Raw genomic sequence first — 17,551 nt, forward strand, 5'->3', positions numbered from 1 at the left:
TAATATATATATATTTTTTTTTTCTGTATCTCTGTTCAGTGACTATTAATGTGGGTTACATCAGTTCTCCAGTGGGTGGCAACAAAACACTGTATTTATGAGTTAATCACTGAATCATTCACTCAACTGACTTTAAATACACTGATTCAAGCATGAATGAAACATGATTGAGTCATTGAATCAGTCGCTCAACTGTTTCATTCAAAAACACTTTCATTTAAGAACATCACCATGCTCTGAAACATGTGGTGTTTCAGTCTTCTGTGGCTTTGTTTGAAACTATTTTCATTGGCAGAGCAAAAACCGACTTTAATATTGTGACTAAAATGTAAGTACCTTTATATTTACATGCGCAAAAACTACATCACACTTGCAAATTGTGCTGTTGGTCTGAATAGCATACCAGTCAGTCAAACAAAATGAATGTTTAGATAGAGAACATAGACTAAACAAAACTAAATAATTTTACACTGTGAAATGGATAACCGGAGATAACACCTCTTGAAGAATGGTGTTTTGCTTTGTTATCTGCCTGTTTGGTGCTGTGACATTCCTTTTTGTATAATGCTGTTGCATTACCTATGAATGGCTTTGTCACAACTACCTAACAAACAAACACATCCAGACATTTTGAATAGCTTTATTGGAAACACGTGTTTGATGGTTTCTTGTGTTAATTGAATGTTTACTTTGGGCTGATTTTGTTAATGTACATTTTTCCGTGATATTCTTTGGTCCAGATGAACTTGATTTAATTGGCTTGATGGATGTTTGTGGCATAAATATTAGAGCTTTTTGTGCTTCAAGACTTTGTTGAAATTTCTTTTAATTGATTACGATTGATTGATTTATATATTTGAACTGCATCTTTTGGTATGTGGATTTATAGTTATTTGGATAACTAAAGAAAGCATGTTTTTTATGGGCCTGAATGCAGTTTTAACAACCACTGCTACAATTCCAGTTGGACCCTTATTTCTGAGGTCTGTTGTGGGACCATTCTTCTTTCATAGGTAATATGAATCTGTCTTTTGGCTTACTAATGACTTTACCACAACACAGCTATATATTATTTAATTTCCCATGATTCTGTCTGGCTATGTTTAGGATGGTGCATGTAAATATTTTTTTTAACCTATGAATGATAGCTTTGCTTTGAGATGAACAGACATTATGTAATTATAGTCCTCCAGGTTCAGGTTCAAGAAGTGAATCCAATTTTCAAAGTTCTTTGTGCTGTCATGGCTCTGCTAATGGGGAATGTGAAGTCCACATCAGGCAGATCTGTGACTGCTGTTTTGCACTAGAAAAAAATCTTAGTGGAGACAGAGTGAGTTACGGCATCTTGAACACATGGTCTATTAACTCACTATCTTTTAGATATGGAAGAGTCATTCTTTGGATCTCTAGATCATACATTGGGTTTTAGGGGGAGCACAAGCAGGACTTGTGACAAAATGAGAGTTTAGTTTAAGCATGATTTGTGCTGCGTTTTATTCCACTGGAATGGTGAGAATGAGCTCTTGTGCTGAAGATGTTGTGGTTGACTTCACTCTCTTCTATGTCTACTGGGTCGTAAGTACTTCGTCTGTACTCACTGAAAGCAAAAATGCTGCCTCGAATGCAAAACATAAAAGTGTGTTGTTTGCACACTCTTGCGCTCGCAAAAAACACTTAACTCATATTACTGTTATGCTTCTCCAGACAGCATCCTTTTTGTGGTTATCCATGTAGAATTTTAGTGATTTGTCATATTTCAGTATCTTATGGTCAGGATTTTGGTCCAATGAATTTTCTAATACCAACAAAATAGTACCGATTGTCACTGTTAGGACAGAAACTAGGGTTATTGATTAATGTGGAAGAGAATTATTCCTTGTTGCCCTGTGTTTGGTTAGGACACCGTGTTAGCCAGATTTAACAGAATTCTGAGGCAGACAAATATGATACTGTTATCCATATCCATTATACTGAATGAGAAGCATTGTACAAGAAATAAAACAGGCCAAGCATGTCATTCTCTATCATGACAGCATTTCTTTTAGAGGACATTTTTTGTTTTGGCTAAACTAATTTTGCTCATGGATACTCACTGAGGGACCTGTGACTGTTCTTTATGTCTCACAATAGAATGTTTCTGTCCAAAAATCGGTAGTTCAGAAGTGCCTTTGACAAAATGCTTTGTCTTTGTCATAGACGATGTCTTATGCTCTTTGATTAATTCACAAAGAGGATATAATCATTTTTGTATTGTTTTCAGCCTTGGCAGAAGCAGTGTTCTTGACAGCATTGATATTATTGCAGTGTACTAAGAGGGATGTTTTGAATACTGATTTTCTTTCATTACAAAACTGCTAGGCCAGAACATACAGCAGAGGTATGAATTATTATATGCTATGACAATTAATTTCTGTTAAAATTCCAGTTAAAACAGACAGAGGAAATGGTAAATTAACTAAACTACTGTAGAACACAGATGAAAATAATTACACTGTCAATATAATTTGACACAAAGGGTTTTATTTTAATTGGACTCTTATAACTTTGTTTTTTAAGCGTTTGGGGGAAAATACATTGTAATCTTACAAGAGATGCCACAGTGATGGAATAATAACATTTTCAAGACTATATGTAACAGAGCTTTACAAAGTATGTGTAACAAAGTTTTCAAAAGTACCATTCAAAAGTTTGGGGTTGGTAATGTTTTTGTAAGATTTTGTAATGTTTTTAAAAGAAGTCTCTTATGCTCACCAAGGCTGCATTTGTTAAAATGCAGTAGAGACAGTAAAATTGTGAATCATTGCAATTTAAAATAACAGTTTCTATGTTAAAATATTTTAAAATGTAATTTATTGATGTGTCAGCAAAGCTGAATTTTCAGCAGCCATTACTCCAGTCTTCAGTGTCACATGATCCTTCAGAAATCATTTGCATATGATTTGGTGCTCAAGAAACTTAATAACTTGGTGCTTAATAATAAGTTCTTATTATTAACAGAATTGAAAACAGTTGTGCTGTTTAATGTTTTTTGTTAATTCTGTTAATAATATTAATTTCTTTCAAAGAAAGCACCAGGTAGTGTATATCCACATGATCAACAGTTGGATTAATTCTGATTATACTTAGAACATGTGAAGTCAAGACTAGGACAAGGCGCAAAACTAGCACTGTACATCCAGAATGAAAACATTATTATTAAATACTGTTTTGTTAAAACAGTATAAAACTATTGACAGCATGCCTATTCAAAACATCAGCACCTTGAATACTGAGCAGCTTATTCTGCTGTCATGCTTTCTAAATATACATATACAGTATGTTATAATATATCATTGCATGCTTGTATTTCAAAGTTTTCATAAAACTTAAAAATGTAGATATGTTTAAGACATTGACTGCTTCTATTAGATCAAATGTAAATGTTATGGAGGACACGTAGACAGAACACCCAATCAGAAGGCAGCTTGTGATATTCCAATTTATTACCGTCCAGCCTCAGAATCTTCATACGTGAATATGACATGGGTCCTACTGTCCTGCAGAAACTGCTGATGTTGAACTCTGGAAGAAACAACAGCAAAATAATTTTTACATTTGTCTCACTTGACTTTCATAGTAAGCTACTTCATCAAGCAGGTTGAGATTGAGAGTAGCTGTCTGTCTGTTTTGAAATACTGGTACTGGGTTACCCCTTCTACTGTTTACTACAACCTGAATTCTGGAAATGTTGTTGGGACTTTTTTTTTTTATTGAATTTGAATAGAATGAAAACTGAAAGAATTTCAAATCACATGAGCCAATATTTTATTCACAATAGAACATAGATAACATAACAAATGTTTAAACAGAGACATTTGACAATTTTATGCACAAAATTAGCTCTTCTCAAATTTGATGCCTGCTACAGGTCTCAAAATAGTTGGGATGGGGGCATGTTTACCATGGTGTAGCATCTTCTTCTTTTCAAAACAGTTTGAAGACGTCTGGGCATCAAGGTTATGAGTTTCTGAAGTTTTGTTGTTGGAATTTGGACCCATTCTTGCCTGATATAGGTTTCCAGCTGATGAAGAGTTTGTGGTCGTCTTTGATGTATTTTTTGTTTAATGATGCACCAAATGTTCTCTATAGGTGAAAGATCTGGACTGCAGGCAGGTAAATTCAGCACCCGGACTCTTCTACTACGAAGCCATGCTGTTGTAATAGCTGCAGTATGTGGTTTTGCATTGTCCTGCTGAAATAAACAAGGCCTTCCCTGAAATAGGCGTCGTCTGGAGGGGAGCATATGTTGCTCTAAAACCTTTATATACCTTTCAGCATTCATAGTGCCTTCCAAAACATGCAAGCTGCCCATATATGCACTTATGCACCCCCATACCATCAGAGTCAAAGTCAAAAAGTCAAAGTCTGCTTTGTCAATTCTGCCACATGTACAGCACATACATACAGAGAATTTGAATTGCGTAACTCTCAGACCCTTGGTGCATACAGTTAACATTAAACACTGACAGTAGACGTAAAAATACAGATAAATACAGTTTAAATATATGTACATACAAACTATACAGATATACAAATGAGGACATTGTAGAAAAAAAAGAGATAGATAAAGTGGCATAAGGCACATGGCAGATAGAGTGCAAACCAGTTAAATAAACAAAACTGTGCAGATATATATATGTATAATGAGTGTAGTGCAAAAAGTGTCAGGGTTCGGCCCTGACACTCGTTGTCTTGTGGTTGTTCTTGTATTTGTCTTGTGTTAGCACATGGCTTTGTTTTCGTCAGCCATGTGCTTCTCTAGCCCCTCCTCCTTGTTTCATCTTTACCACACCCTCTTGTCAGCCCTTGTTGAGTCCTTGTTAGTGCAATTGCTTTCACCTGTTCCTCGTGTGCTTTCCTCCCTATTTATAGGGCCCCTTACCCTATTGTTTTTGCTGGTTTGTTGTCTTTCTCACCCCTTCTGTCACTGTCTTTGTCTCTGCCTGTGGATGTGGCTGAGTATGTGTTTCTGTCTCCCTGTCTGGTTGGTCTTGTTTCCTTGTCTTGTCTAGTCCTTTGTAGTTCCATGTTCTTGTCTTGCTCCTTGTTTTGCATTTTTGTCTGCTTTTGCCTTTGCTTTTAATTTAATAATTATTCAGTTATTCTAGACTTTATCTTTTGTTTTGCATTTTTGTTTGATATTCTTTAAGTTGTGTTGGTTATATTGGTAACTATTTCTTATTTATTTTGTTACTTCAGTCTTTATCAGTTCTTTTGTTTTATTTATCCCCCTGCCTGCTTTGGAGTAACTGTGTTCCTGTGAGTTCTGTCACTGGTTCTCCCTGCCTGGTACTGGGTCTGCTTCAGAGCTGGCAGTCAACAAGTATCTGAACTCAGCTCTATGGTGCCTTGTTTGGTCCTCTCTATCTGCATGGTCTTGCCACTCCTTTTGCTGCTATTGTAATCTGGCAGTTGCTGTCTGAGACTGTTCCGGTGGTCTTCCCCAGCTGTCTCTTTGTTTACGGTGTTCTCGATGTTGTATCACATGTGCACCTTACTACCCTCTTATATCAGTCTGTTTTGTCAATAAACCTTTCTGACTCACTCTGCAACTGGGTCCTCCTTTCAGATCCTTGACAAAAAGAGCTTATCAGTCTGTTAAAGTAATGGAAGTTCCTGGGGATGTGGGGAGCAAGGTCGGGAGGGAGTTCAGCTTCCTGACAGCCTGATGGATGAAGCTGTCCTTCAGTCTTCTGGTCCTGGCCTGGAGACTCCGCAGTCTCCTCCCTGATGGCAGCAGACTGAAGAAGCTGTGTGTCGGGTGGGTGGGATCACAGAGGGCTTTGCGGGTGAGACAGGTGCTGAGATGTCCTGGAGGAAGGGGAGAGAGACACACCAACAATCTTCTCAGCTGCTCTCACTATGCGTTGAAGTGACTTGCGGCAGGACGCGTTGCAAGCGCCATACCACACAGTGATGCAGCTAGTTAGAATGCTCTCGATGGTGCCTCTGCAGAAGGTGCACATGATGGGGACCGGGGCTCTGGTTCTTCTCAGTTTTCTTGACCAGTGCCGCAGTGTTGTTAGTCCAGGAGAGTTCCTCTGTGATGTGCACACCCAGGAACTTGGTGCTTCTCACTCTCTCTACAGTCGCACTGTTGATGGTCAGAGGAGCATGCTGAGTGTACACTCTCCTGAAGTCAACAGCAATCTCCTTCGTCTTCTCCACATTCAGAGAGAGATTGTTGTCACTGCACCACCTGGCCAGGTGGCTCACCTCTCTCCTGTAATTTGTCTCATCTCTGTTGCTAATGAGACCTACCACTGTTGTGTCATCCACAAACTTAATGAAAATGTTAGAGTTGTGTGACGGTGTGCAGTCGTGGGTCAGCAGAGTGAAGAGGAGGGGGCTCAGCACACATCCTTGGGGAGGCCCTGTGTTCAGTGTGATGGTGCTAGATGTGTTACTGCCGACCCATGCTGCCTGAGGTCTCCCAGTCAGGAAGTCCAACATCCAGTTGCACAGAGAGGTGTTGAGGGATGATTGTGTTGAATGCTGAACTGAAGTCTATGAACAGCATTCTGACATACTGGTCTTTTTTGTCCAGATGTCTGAAGACTGGGTGGAGGGCAGTGGCGATGGCATCATCGGTCGAGCGGTTGGACCGATATGCAAACTGGAAGGGGTCCAGGGAGGGGGGGGACAGACAGACTTGATGTGGTGCATGACTAGTCGTTCAAAGCACTTCATGAGGATAGGAGTAAGTGCGACTGGACGGTAGTCATTGAAGCAGGGTGGAGATGACTTCTTTGGGACTGGAATGATGATGGTAGTCTTGAAGCATGTGAGGACAACAGCCTGACTTAGCGAGATGTTCAAAATGTCTGTGAAGACATCGGTGAGTTTCACTGCACAGTCTTTCAGTACACGCCCAGGAATGTTGTCAGGACCCGGGGCTTTGCGTGCATTGATCCTGCTGAGGGATCTCCTCAAGCTGTTATCAGCATCATCACCTGGTCGCCGGGACAGCATCATCACCTGGTCGCCGGGAGGAGGTGGACTCTTCTGTGCAGTGGTGCTGTTTTGTGCCTCAAAGCGAGCGAAGAAGGCATTCAGCTCATTCAGCAGGGGGATGCTGCTGTCACAGGTCTGTGGTGGGGACTTATAGTCCGTAATGGTCTGAATCCCCTTCCACAGGCTCCGAGTGTCTCTGCTGTCGCTGAAACGATGGGCTATCCTCCTGGAGTACTGTCTCTTAGCTTCTCTGATGCCGTGTGATAGACTGGCCCTAGCTGTCCTCAGGCCCACCTCATCTCCAGCAGCGTTCCGAGCCTTCAGGAGTCTGTAAACCTCCCCTGTCAGCCACGGCTTCTGGTTGGCCTGGACATTGATGGTCTTTGTGACGTGGTGATGTAGGCAGTGACAGTCTCTGAGTACTCTTGGAGGTCTGTGGTGTTGTTCTATGTGGCAGCCTGCTTAAACATATTCCAGTCAGGGGTGTTAAAACAGTCTTGAAGTGCCTCTGATGACCCCTCCGGCCACACTTGAATCTGTTTGTGAACTGGTTTGGTGACTTTAACGATCGGTCTGTATGCAGGCATTATAATGACAATGATGTGGTTTGAGGTGCCAAGATGGGGGAGGGGTAGGGCCTTGTAAGCTCCTCTCTGGGTGGTCCAGAGTCCAGAGTGTTGTTTCCCCGTGTTGGAAAGTCAACATGTTAATGTATTGTTGTGAACACACTCTTTAGGTCTGCGTGATTGAAGTCTCCAGCCAAGATGAGAAAAGCATCTGGATGGGCTGTCTGCTGCACACTGATGTACAGTTTACAGTGTACGGTACAGTTCATTCAGTGCCTCACTCCTGTTGTTGTTGGAGTAGGGAGGGATGTATACAGCAGCGAGCATTATGGCTGTATATTCTCTCCGTAGATAGAACGGCCGGCACTTAATAATCATAAACTCCACCAGGGGTGAGCAGTGTTTGCAGACCACAACAGCGCTGTGGCACCACGCGTCATTTATGTAAACACAAAGCCCACAGCCGCGGGTCTTACCTCCCTTGACGAGAACTCTGTCCACTCGACAGCATGATAGCTGGCCGAGCTGATTGGCGCAGAACGGCACGCTGTTGCTGAGCCACGTTTCCGTGAAAACAAAAACACAACAGTCTCTTACAGTCCTCTGAGTTGAGCGTGGTAGTCGGATGTAGTCCAGTTTATTGTCCAAAGAGCGTACGTTGGCCAGTACGATGGTGGGGATAGCTGGCTTGTGTGGGTTAGCCGCTAGCCTTGCCCGGATACCTCCTTGCTTACCCCTCTTCTGCTTCCTCTCTCGCCGCTTGTGGCGCCTCCGCTGTGGGCGAGATGCAGTAGTGGGGGTCGGTGATGTTGTAGACCTCTGGAGCAGACCAAGTTCCTGCAGCTCTTCGGCATGCGCAAAGTTTAAGTCTAAAAATGTGGTTCTACCAACGTTGAGCAGAAACTCACGACTGTATGTACGCTTTAAAACAGATAGACGTGACGAAGACGTACAAAAACACTGCGGCTCACAATATAACAAACACGAAAACACTGTTCTGTTGGAACAGCCGAAGTGTGTGCACACACGGCACCATGTATGGTTACCCATACTTGGAATTTGTGCTCTGCATTTAACCCATCCTAAGTGCACACACACAGCAGTGAACACACACCCAGGGAGCAGTTGGCAGTTTGCTCAAGGGCACCTCAGTCATGGTATTGAAGGTGGAAGAGAGCGCTGTACATTCACAGCACAGTACATGAGCACCCCCCACCTACAATTCCTGCCAGACCTGAGACTCAAACTCACAACCTCTGGGTTATAAGTCCGACTCTCTAACCATTAGGCCACGACTGCCCTGAAGGTGACTGCCCAGAGATGCTGGCTTTTGAACTGAACGCTGATAACATACTGGAAGGTCTCCCTCCTCTTTAGCACGGAGGACATGGCGTCCATGATTTCCAACAAGAATGTCAAATTTGGACTCGTCTGACCATAGAACACTTTTCCACTTCATGTTCACATATGGCTTCCTTTTTGCATGATAGAGCTTTAGTTAGCATCTGCATATGGGATGGTGGATTGTGTTTACCGACAGTGGTTTCTGGAAGCATTCCTGGGCCCATTTAGTAATGTCAATGACAGAATCATGCCGAGGAGTGATGCAGTGTCGTCTAAGGGCCCGAAGACCACGTTTCTCTGAATCTTTTGACGATGTTATGCATTGTAGATGATGAGATTTGCAAAACCTTTGCAATTTGACTTTGAGGAACGTTATTTTTTAAAGTATTGCACAATCTTTTTACGCACTCTTTCACAGATTGGAGAGCCTCTGCCCATCTTTACTTCTGAGAGACTCTGCCTCTCTAAGATATCCCTTTTATAGCTAATCATGTTACAGACCTGATGTCAAATAACTTAATTAGTTTCTAGATATTAAAATATTGGCTCATGTGATTTGAAAGTGTTTTAGTTTTCATTTTATTCCAATTTAAATAACTTCTGAACATTTACGGAATTCGGTTTGTAGATGGAGAAAGCGAGACAATGAGGTCTCCATATTCAGTGATTAATGTGACATGGTGCTTCAGAGAATTTGCAGACATTAATCCTTCACTAGATCACACACCACAGTCCTATGACAGCCTTTGTAAACAGGAGGAGCTGCTTCCCAGCACTGTGCAAATAAGTTACAGGTGCGCTGCCATTGGCACCTTCAGTGAGAAAATGAGGAAACCTGTAGTGGGCAGATCTGTTTCATCTTGTTTTAGATACTAATTGTGATGGTAGCATAAATATACAGTAGGTATCTGTAGCTTGTAGTTTAGTAGTCATAAACTGAAAGACTATGATGTTTCTCTGGTGACATTAAGACTATTCTCAGTACAGAGAATCAATATATGTGTTTACAAAGCACTTAAGGTGTGTAACTATTTTTGTAGCTTGTTTGCACATTTCTAAATATGATAAAAATATTTTATCATATTTTCTGGAGATCTATGCAAAAAACATCATAGTGTCTCTATCGTCAGACTTGAGCCTTTTAACGGCGCTGGTCAATACATTCTCTATTAGATTTTCAATACATTCTCTATTCTCTATTGGGGGCAGTCGTGGCCTAATGGGATAGCGAGTCAGACTTGTAACCCGAAGGTCGTGGGTTCGAGTCTTGAGTCTCAGATTCTAGGTGGGAGGAGTGGATAACCAACACTCTCTCCTCCCTCAATACCATGACTGAGGTGAGACCCTTGAGCAAGGCACCAAACCCCCAACTGCTCCACGGGCGCCACAAGCAATGGCTGCCCACTGCTCCGGGTGTATGTTCACTACTGTGTGTACATTTGGATGGGTTAAATGCAGAGCACAAATTCCGAGTATGGGTCACCATACTTGGTCACACACTCCTTTCCCTGTATAGTTTAATACATTCTTTCCATTTGTTTTCTGAAGGTAGATCTGACAGGTTGTTTAACCTTTCCCTAACCTCTACTTCTAGGCTATAATATACCAGTAATCTGTTTTATCGTTTTCAACGCTCGTGAATAATTAGAATATTATACTTCATTTTGAACTGGTAAACCGCTGTTGATGGCATGAGCTTTTGTTGTGTGGTTCAAAGAGAGTGAATCATGACCACTGCCTGAAAAAAAAGAATGTCTGCTTAAGTCTTTGCTGTCCACCAGAGGCACAGCTCTTGTAACTGAGCTCAGCGTGATGCTGAGGAGGAGGGGGAAGAACAGAGCATGCTTTTAGCACATGTGGATTCCTTTTTGGAGTATTCACAGATGTTCTCAAACCTTCCTTCTTTCTTTTCTCCCTCCTTCTCTTTCAGCTAACCTACTTTTTCTGGTCACCTTGTCTCTCCAGGATGTGTCTGTCTGCAAACATGTTGTGACAAACACATTAGAGAACGGAAAAGGGGGAAAAGAAAACCAAGAGAGGAGGGAAAGTTTGTTATTTCTCTTCGAAAGTCCTGTCACATTTTCCATCACTTTTCCCATGGCCCATCCGGGTCTGAATGTTGATTCTCTCATGCCAGGGATTAAATCATCAAGCCTGAGAACACGGCCTCATTCTGTAAGACTGTTGATCAGGACACAAACATTCAAGCAGTTCTCAGTCAAGCATTTGGCGAGCTTACAGTTTTGTGTTTAGAATAATTTCTGCTCTTGGCTGATATTTAAGACTGCAGCAGACATGTGAGTAGGATCGCGAAAATTGTCACTGCCCAAGATGACATGTTTATGTGCAGGCTTCCTTCATATCACAGGGTCTGGGACAGATTTGTGCAGGATTTAGAATTTAATTTAAAATATTCCTTAAATTCCAGTTCAATTCTAGAATTTGAATTTAATTTGAATTTGCCAATACTATAGAATGCAGTATTGCCACAGTTCCTTTAAAACCACTTAAAATTCCAAAATTCCACTGTGGCCAATTCAAATTCACATAATGCTAGTTCCCAAATTATAAAGAAATTGTGTAGTTTGCCACATTGAAGTGTTTTTGTGGATCAAAACCAATCCATGGTTTCCTGAAATCTGTCAGCAGTGCTTTATATCCACTATAAACATCTTGTCTTGAAAACCTGCAGTAAGATTTAAGTGTTAAATTCTCTCCAAGTTCTGTTGGAGCAATTTATTGAAAGTTTTGTTAATGTAACATCAGCATTATAATAAAAAAGAAAACAAGGTTCTCTGTCTTGTTTCATGTCGCAGTTATTCTGTCATTAAACTTGGCATGAAAAAATGAAAATTTTCCTCTGCCACATTAAACTTCAGCAGTGCTGTTTTCTCGTCAGTCCAGAGCTAAAGGATAAACGTCAATGCTTTTGTTTGTAAAACAAGAATCTTATACCAACTCACCTTGGATATGGTTAACCTCAAGGTAGAGGTACTGAAGTGTGGTGGGAACTGTTGGGATTTCTGTCAGCTGATTATAAGAAAGATCCAGCTCTACCAGAGATGTGAGGTTAAATGCACCAGGATCAAGCTCTTCATTCCTCAATTTGTTGTGTCCAAACCTTAGATAACGGAGTCTATTAAAACCATGAAGGCTGTTTTCGGTCAGGCCAGTCAGAGAGTTGTTGGAGAGGTAAAGCTGCTGGACAGATGGAGGCAGATATTTGGGGAAAGTCTTCAGGAGGTTGTGACTAAGATCCAGTAGGTTGAGGACTCCAAGACCTGGTGAAGAACATGACGGATAGCGGTAATGCTTAAGAGTTTATGAAATGATTATCTTTGTTAATGCTTCCTCATGATTTATGTCAGGATGCAAACTGTATCGGACCCATATCAGTTATCAGATCAGATATTAGAGATATATTTCATTTTATTTATTTATTTATTGGTGTTTATCAGTATTGTTTCATTTCTAGCAAATCATTTTATTCAGTAATTTTTAATATCAGTGCATCTCTAAATTTATCTTCTGAAAGATTTATTAAGAAATATAAAAACCAAAGAATACCTTTTAAGTCGCCCTCTTCAATAGTCGTCAGACGATTACCTTGTAACAAAAGTAATGTTAAATTGTCCAGATTTTGGAAAGCACCTTCAGAAATCCTTTCGATGCGATTATATGCGAGTCGCAGCTGCTTAAGTCCACGAGGCAGTCCGGCTGGCACGCTTGTCAGGTTATTATTATTTATGAAAAGATTTACCAAGTGGGTCAGATTGGAGAACAACACATTATCGAGTTGCTCACTCAGTAGCCGATTGCGATCCAAGATCAACCAACGCAAGTTGGTGGCATTGGCGAACACTCCAGATCCAAGCATAGTTATATTATTGCCTTGGAGAAACATGTACTGTGTGTGGGACGGAAGACCAGAGGGAAGCTGGGTAAGGCCCCTGTGGTCACAATAAAGAGCTGTTGGCCACTGGATAGGGCAGTCACACTCCAAAGGACAACTTTGTGTGTTAACAGCACGAAACCATCCGGGATCCATCCGATCTTTCAAAGTCAACACACTCGGCTCTCCCAAAAAACGGTTGATCCAGAGTGGTACACCTCCATAGTCCAAGTCCAGTGTGAAGGCCCAAGTCGGCCCACACACAGAGAGTAACAATAAAATCGTGCTTTTATCCATTCGTCCGCCTGCCTTAATGAAACAGAAACAGCCTTTAACTTTGAGAAATTTAAACTTTGATTAAAACGTTCATAATTCAAACTACTCACAAAGCTTATTTTCCTCTTATGGCACTAAATAAAAGTTTCCACACGTACTGTTTAGATTAAGATATATTAAAACGTTCATAATTCAAACTACTCACAAAGCTTATTTTCCTCTTATGGCAATAAATACAAGTTTCCACACATACTGCTTAGATTAAGATATATTAAAACAATGGCTTAGAATTAAAACGCTCATAATTCAAACTACTCACAAAGCTTATTTTCTTCTTATGGCAATAAATAAAAGTTTCCACACATACTGCTTAGATAAAGATGTATAAAAACAATGGCTTATTTGTAAGTTACAGTAGCAGAGCTTTTGCATTCTTGCTTATTTAATTGTAATAATATGCCAAAAACAACTTCATGTCCATATAATCTCTATTTCATTGTCAGCCAGTGTCGCTAAATAGGCAAGAGGCTAAACTGGTTTAAAAATGCTACTTTCCAGTGATTTTCTTCCATTCTCTTTCGTCACATTGCAAACACATGCATCATCTACATATGCGAGAGGAATGAGCATACCTTTCACCTCTCTTTCCCGGCCAATTTTATGTGAAGAGCTTCTGAACGGTAGATTTGTCGAGACTATCGCTGTAGACGGTTAAACGGAGCAACCTGAAGAGTTTTACGTGGCTACTGAAACATTCCTCGCTCAGCGATGGCCTTTTCTTCCATACAGCTTATTCTCACTCCTTTTTTTCAAACCTGTCTCGGAAGCTTATGGTTGGAGTCTAACCACTGCACAACAGTTGTTAGAAACATGTGTGCTGGCAACATAGAAAGGGCAATCTTTTGAATTTAATACACATGACATAATGTGTGGATAGAAATCCTGTTGTTGATTTAATGTGACTTTCTCCTTCAAAGCTTGATTTTGAGTAATATACAACTGATGTGGAATCATATTTTAATGCTTATGCAAACCATATACTGTAACATAAACAGCTTCAGGCCACTGACCGATGAACTGTAATATCACGTCATTGAGTCTGTGAGAAAGGGGAGCATGTTTGAAGGCAGAATATTTTCTCTTTGCAGACATGCCCTGCACAGCAGTCAGCTCTGGAACATTTAGCACAGAGAGCAATGGTTACAGTCAGAGAGCTGGAGGGGGCCTGGGGAGCCAAACAGACCCTGTTCGTCTGCGAGAGAACAGAAGAGAAGAAAAGAAGGAGAGAGAGAGTAGTTTAGTTAAGATAGCTTTAGCCCAACACATCAAAGCGGATGAGACAATGTTTTGGTCTATGAAGGTCTGAAAAGTCAGAGTGCCCCCTAGCACTTCAATCAACCATAACAATCATAAAAGCAAGGTTGTTATTATTTGATATAATATTCTTTTATACTCAATACTTCTTTAAAAGATTTTTTTATAATAATTACATTACATTTTTAAAAAGCTTTTTGTATGGAAATAGAAAAAGAAAAAGTTTTTGAAGGGGCGTTTATGTTATTCTGTTCCCTGAAACACTGTAAACTGCCACTGGCTGCCAGATTTCTTTTCCATTTAAACAGAAGGAAATGAAAAATCTTCCAGTGCTTTTGGGATCTTACTTTGTAACCTGGCAGACTTTGCAGCCTGACTGCAAAAAAAAAAGAAAAAAAGACAACAAATAAATAAAAATAACTAGTGCTTAGAATGAAACACCGGAATCAAAACTTGTTGCTAAATTATGTAAGGTTAAATTAATCAGAGTCTGGATCTCCTTCAGTATATTTAGGGTTATGCATCCATAATTTCTTTCACTCATGTTCTCCTTCGTCTCTTGTACTTCCTCACTGTTCTCAATGTTTTCTTCACAAGCTTGCGCACAATTTCCAGTCAGTATAAATTCTGTGTACAATTAGAACCAGTCAAAACACTGCTTACATGTGTACAGTGTGGTTTGTATTTGCATTTTCATAGCATCGTGTGAGCTGTTTCTCCCTTGGCACGTTATGACTGAGGTCTTTGTGGATATTTTGCAGTTAGCAGACTGCCGTGGCAAAGTCATGTCAAGCCAATGGCCCAGGACAGGCAAGCTGGACGAGATGTTACAGAGAAGGTGTGACGGTCAGTTTACAGGGTATTTCAGTTTCTTTACATTTCAGAGCTAAGGCAGTGTTGTCTGTGAAAAACAAACGTTTTTCTTTTCTCTCAAAACTTTGTTTCATGGATCTATACTGCATATGTTACTTTGAAAGCTTTGATGAAGCCTGTTGATTAATTCCAGTCTATATGATTGGATATGATCAGTTATTTCCTATTGAGATAATCTGTGAATGACTTGTATCTTGGCTGCAGAATCACATGCTTTTCCCTAAACTGATGCCTAGAGGGCGCTATATCTCAAACTATCTTCACTACTATGCGAGTTCAGATAAAATAGGCTAATACCATAATGGTTTGACTAATGCCATAGGGTTACTAAAGTGTACTTTGGCATGTTAATTTACTATCTGCTGAATTCTAGCTACCAGAATAATAGTAAATTCATCAAAACTATGAAACAAAACAAATGGATGCACTTATATGTAGAAGGGGTTGACTTTTACATTTTGTATGAAATTAAAAAGAAAAGCACGAATGATGGTAAATATGAGTTATATGCTGAATATTTTATAGTGTGCTGTTACTATCCAGCTGTATTTTTTGTGCATGTCATATGCTGAAATGTGTGGACATTCTTAATTGCTTGTATTAAGAATATTTAGTATTTGGAATATAAATTCTAGTAATGCTAGAAAATTCTGTCATGTCAAAAATTGTCATTTAAAACCTGTATGCATTACTTTTTATGACGAGAAAACACACACACACACACACACACACACACACACACACACACACACACACACACACACACGCACACACACACAGCATACACACACACACACGCACATCAAAAAATCTCTCTCTATATCTAAATATTCTTATGTTCTTTAAGCCTTTTGAATTACGGGGACATAGGCAGTGTCCTCATAAAATACCTTCATATTGTAATACCTCTGTCATACCCATGTCATTATACAAATTTGTGTCCTCATAAACCACATAAACATGCACACACACACACACACACACACACACACATATAAAAATCTCTCTCTATATCTAAATATTCTTATGTTCTTTTTTCTTTATTTTCCACAGGAAAAAGAAGTCATGCAGTTTTGGAACATGTGGGTGAGTAATTAACGGCAGAGTTCTTGGCTTAGAGCTGTATATAGCTAATCATACATTAGAGTCAGACATCTATAGAATGGACAAAATTCCAGCAGAATAACTTGCTCTGCTTGATCGCTAATAGCTTCAGTCTTCATATACAGTACACACAGAGGTCATCACTGAATGTAACGTAAGAAAGCATGTGTAGCAGTGATTCAGGTCACCTCTGTTGTCTGACCTCTGTGCTGTAACACAAATCACATATTCTAAAGTTCAAAGAAGCTAAGTCACGGCTGGAGAGAGATCAGCAGGAGCAGGGACAGGGATGGCAGGAATGTAAAATGTTTCCTGATGCTGAGTTCACCTCCCTTTGGGATCAGACCCTGTGCATTCTGGACCTGAAGCTTTTTCTAGAGACAGTCAGGGTACTTGCAGCAACAGTATGGAAAACAATATGTTATAGAGATCGAGTAATCTATGCATCCAAATAGTAAACAGTATGAAGAGGTACCAGGGAGTGAGGAATTCTTATGCTGTTTCAGTTTATAACTTGAATTTTCTATCAAAATGAATGTTAAAATGTCTAGCTAAAGTTGTTTTAAAGGTTATTAGTTTTGTTTAGTAAGTAGATCAGCTAGCTAAGTTAAGCCATTTGTAGAATTAGACTGACATATACTCTTGTGAAAAAATAGCACTTAATATACTTTAAAAGAGTATACTTATGTAATTTATTCGGACACTTAGTTACTTGCAATTAAATGAACATATATTATGGCTTATATTTAGATAAAATGCAATTAGTTGAATGTTGGATTGCTTTTTTGACTTAAGAACATCTATGTTAATTCGTAATTTTTTAAATATAATTATAGTCTTTGAAATATAGTTAAAGTCTTCTTTCAAATGCACTGACAAGCATTTACTGTAAATTAAAACATACTTTAATTGAAACTTGCATATGTAATTTCCCATTTGTAATGGTGAAATTGCAATTTAGTATTAATTATTAGTGTAATCTCTGATTAGTTACTTTTAAGGTGTATTTGGAAGGCTGACAACGATTTTATCATTAAAGCAAACCTGCTATACAAAGGTGCTAATGCATCCACACCTGTGGTTTTTCTCTTCCCACAGTAAATAAAAATGGGGGCTCCCTCAAGACCTGTGTTTGTGATTCAGTCCTAGAGCTGTCAGAAAATGAAGCTGTCTGGCTTTGTGTCCAAAG

The 17,551-nt window shown here is 39.8% G+C and overlaps 1 protein-coding gene across 1 annotated transcript; it reads right to left on the reverse strand.

Moving 5' to 3' along the window:
• Positions 1-2,501: 2,501 nt before the first annotated feature.
• LOC306856755 (lumican-like) lies at positions 2,502-13,874 on the reverse strand. The gene is made up of 4 exons (XM_079396191.1): positions 13,704-13,874; positions 12,471-13,104; positions 11,867-12,184; positions 2,502-3,561 (listed from the first exon to the last, which is right to left on the reverse strand). Exons 2-4 carry the CDS (start codon positions 13,090-13,092, stop codon positions 3,410-3,412), a joined length of 1,092 nt encoding a protein of 363 aa, XP_079252317.1. The 5' UTR covers positions 13,093-13,104; positions 13,704-13,874; the 3' UTR covers positions 2,502-3,409.
• Positions 13,875-17,551: the final 3,677 nt, after the last annotated feature.

This window comes from Barbus barbus, assembly GCF_936440315.1.
Source record: "Barbus barbus genome assembly, chromosome: 37".
Lineage (NCBI taxonomy): Eukaryota > Metazoa > Chordata > Actinopteri > Cypriniformes > Cyprinidae > Barbus > Barbus barbus.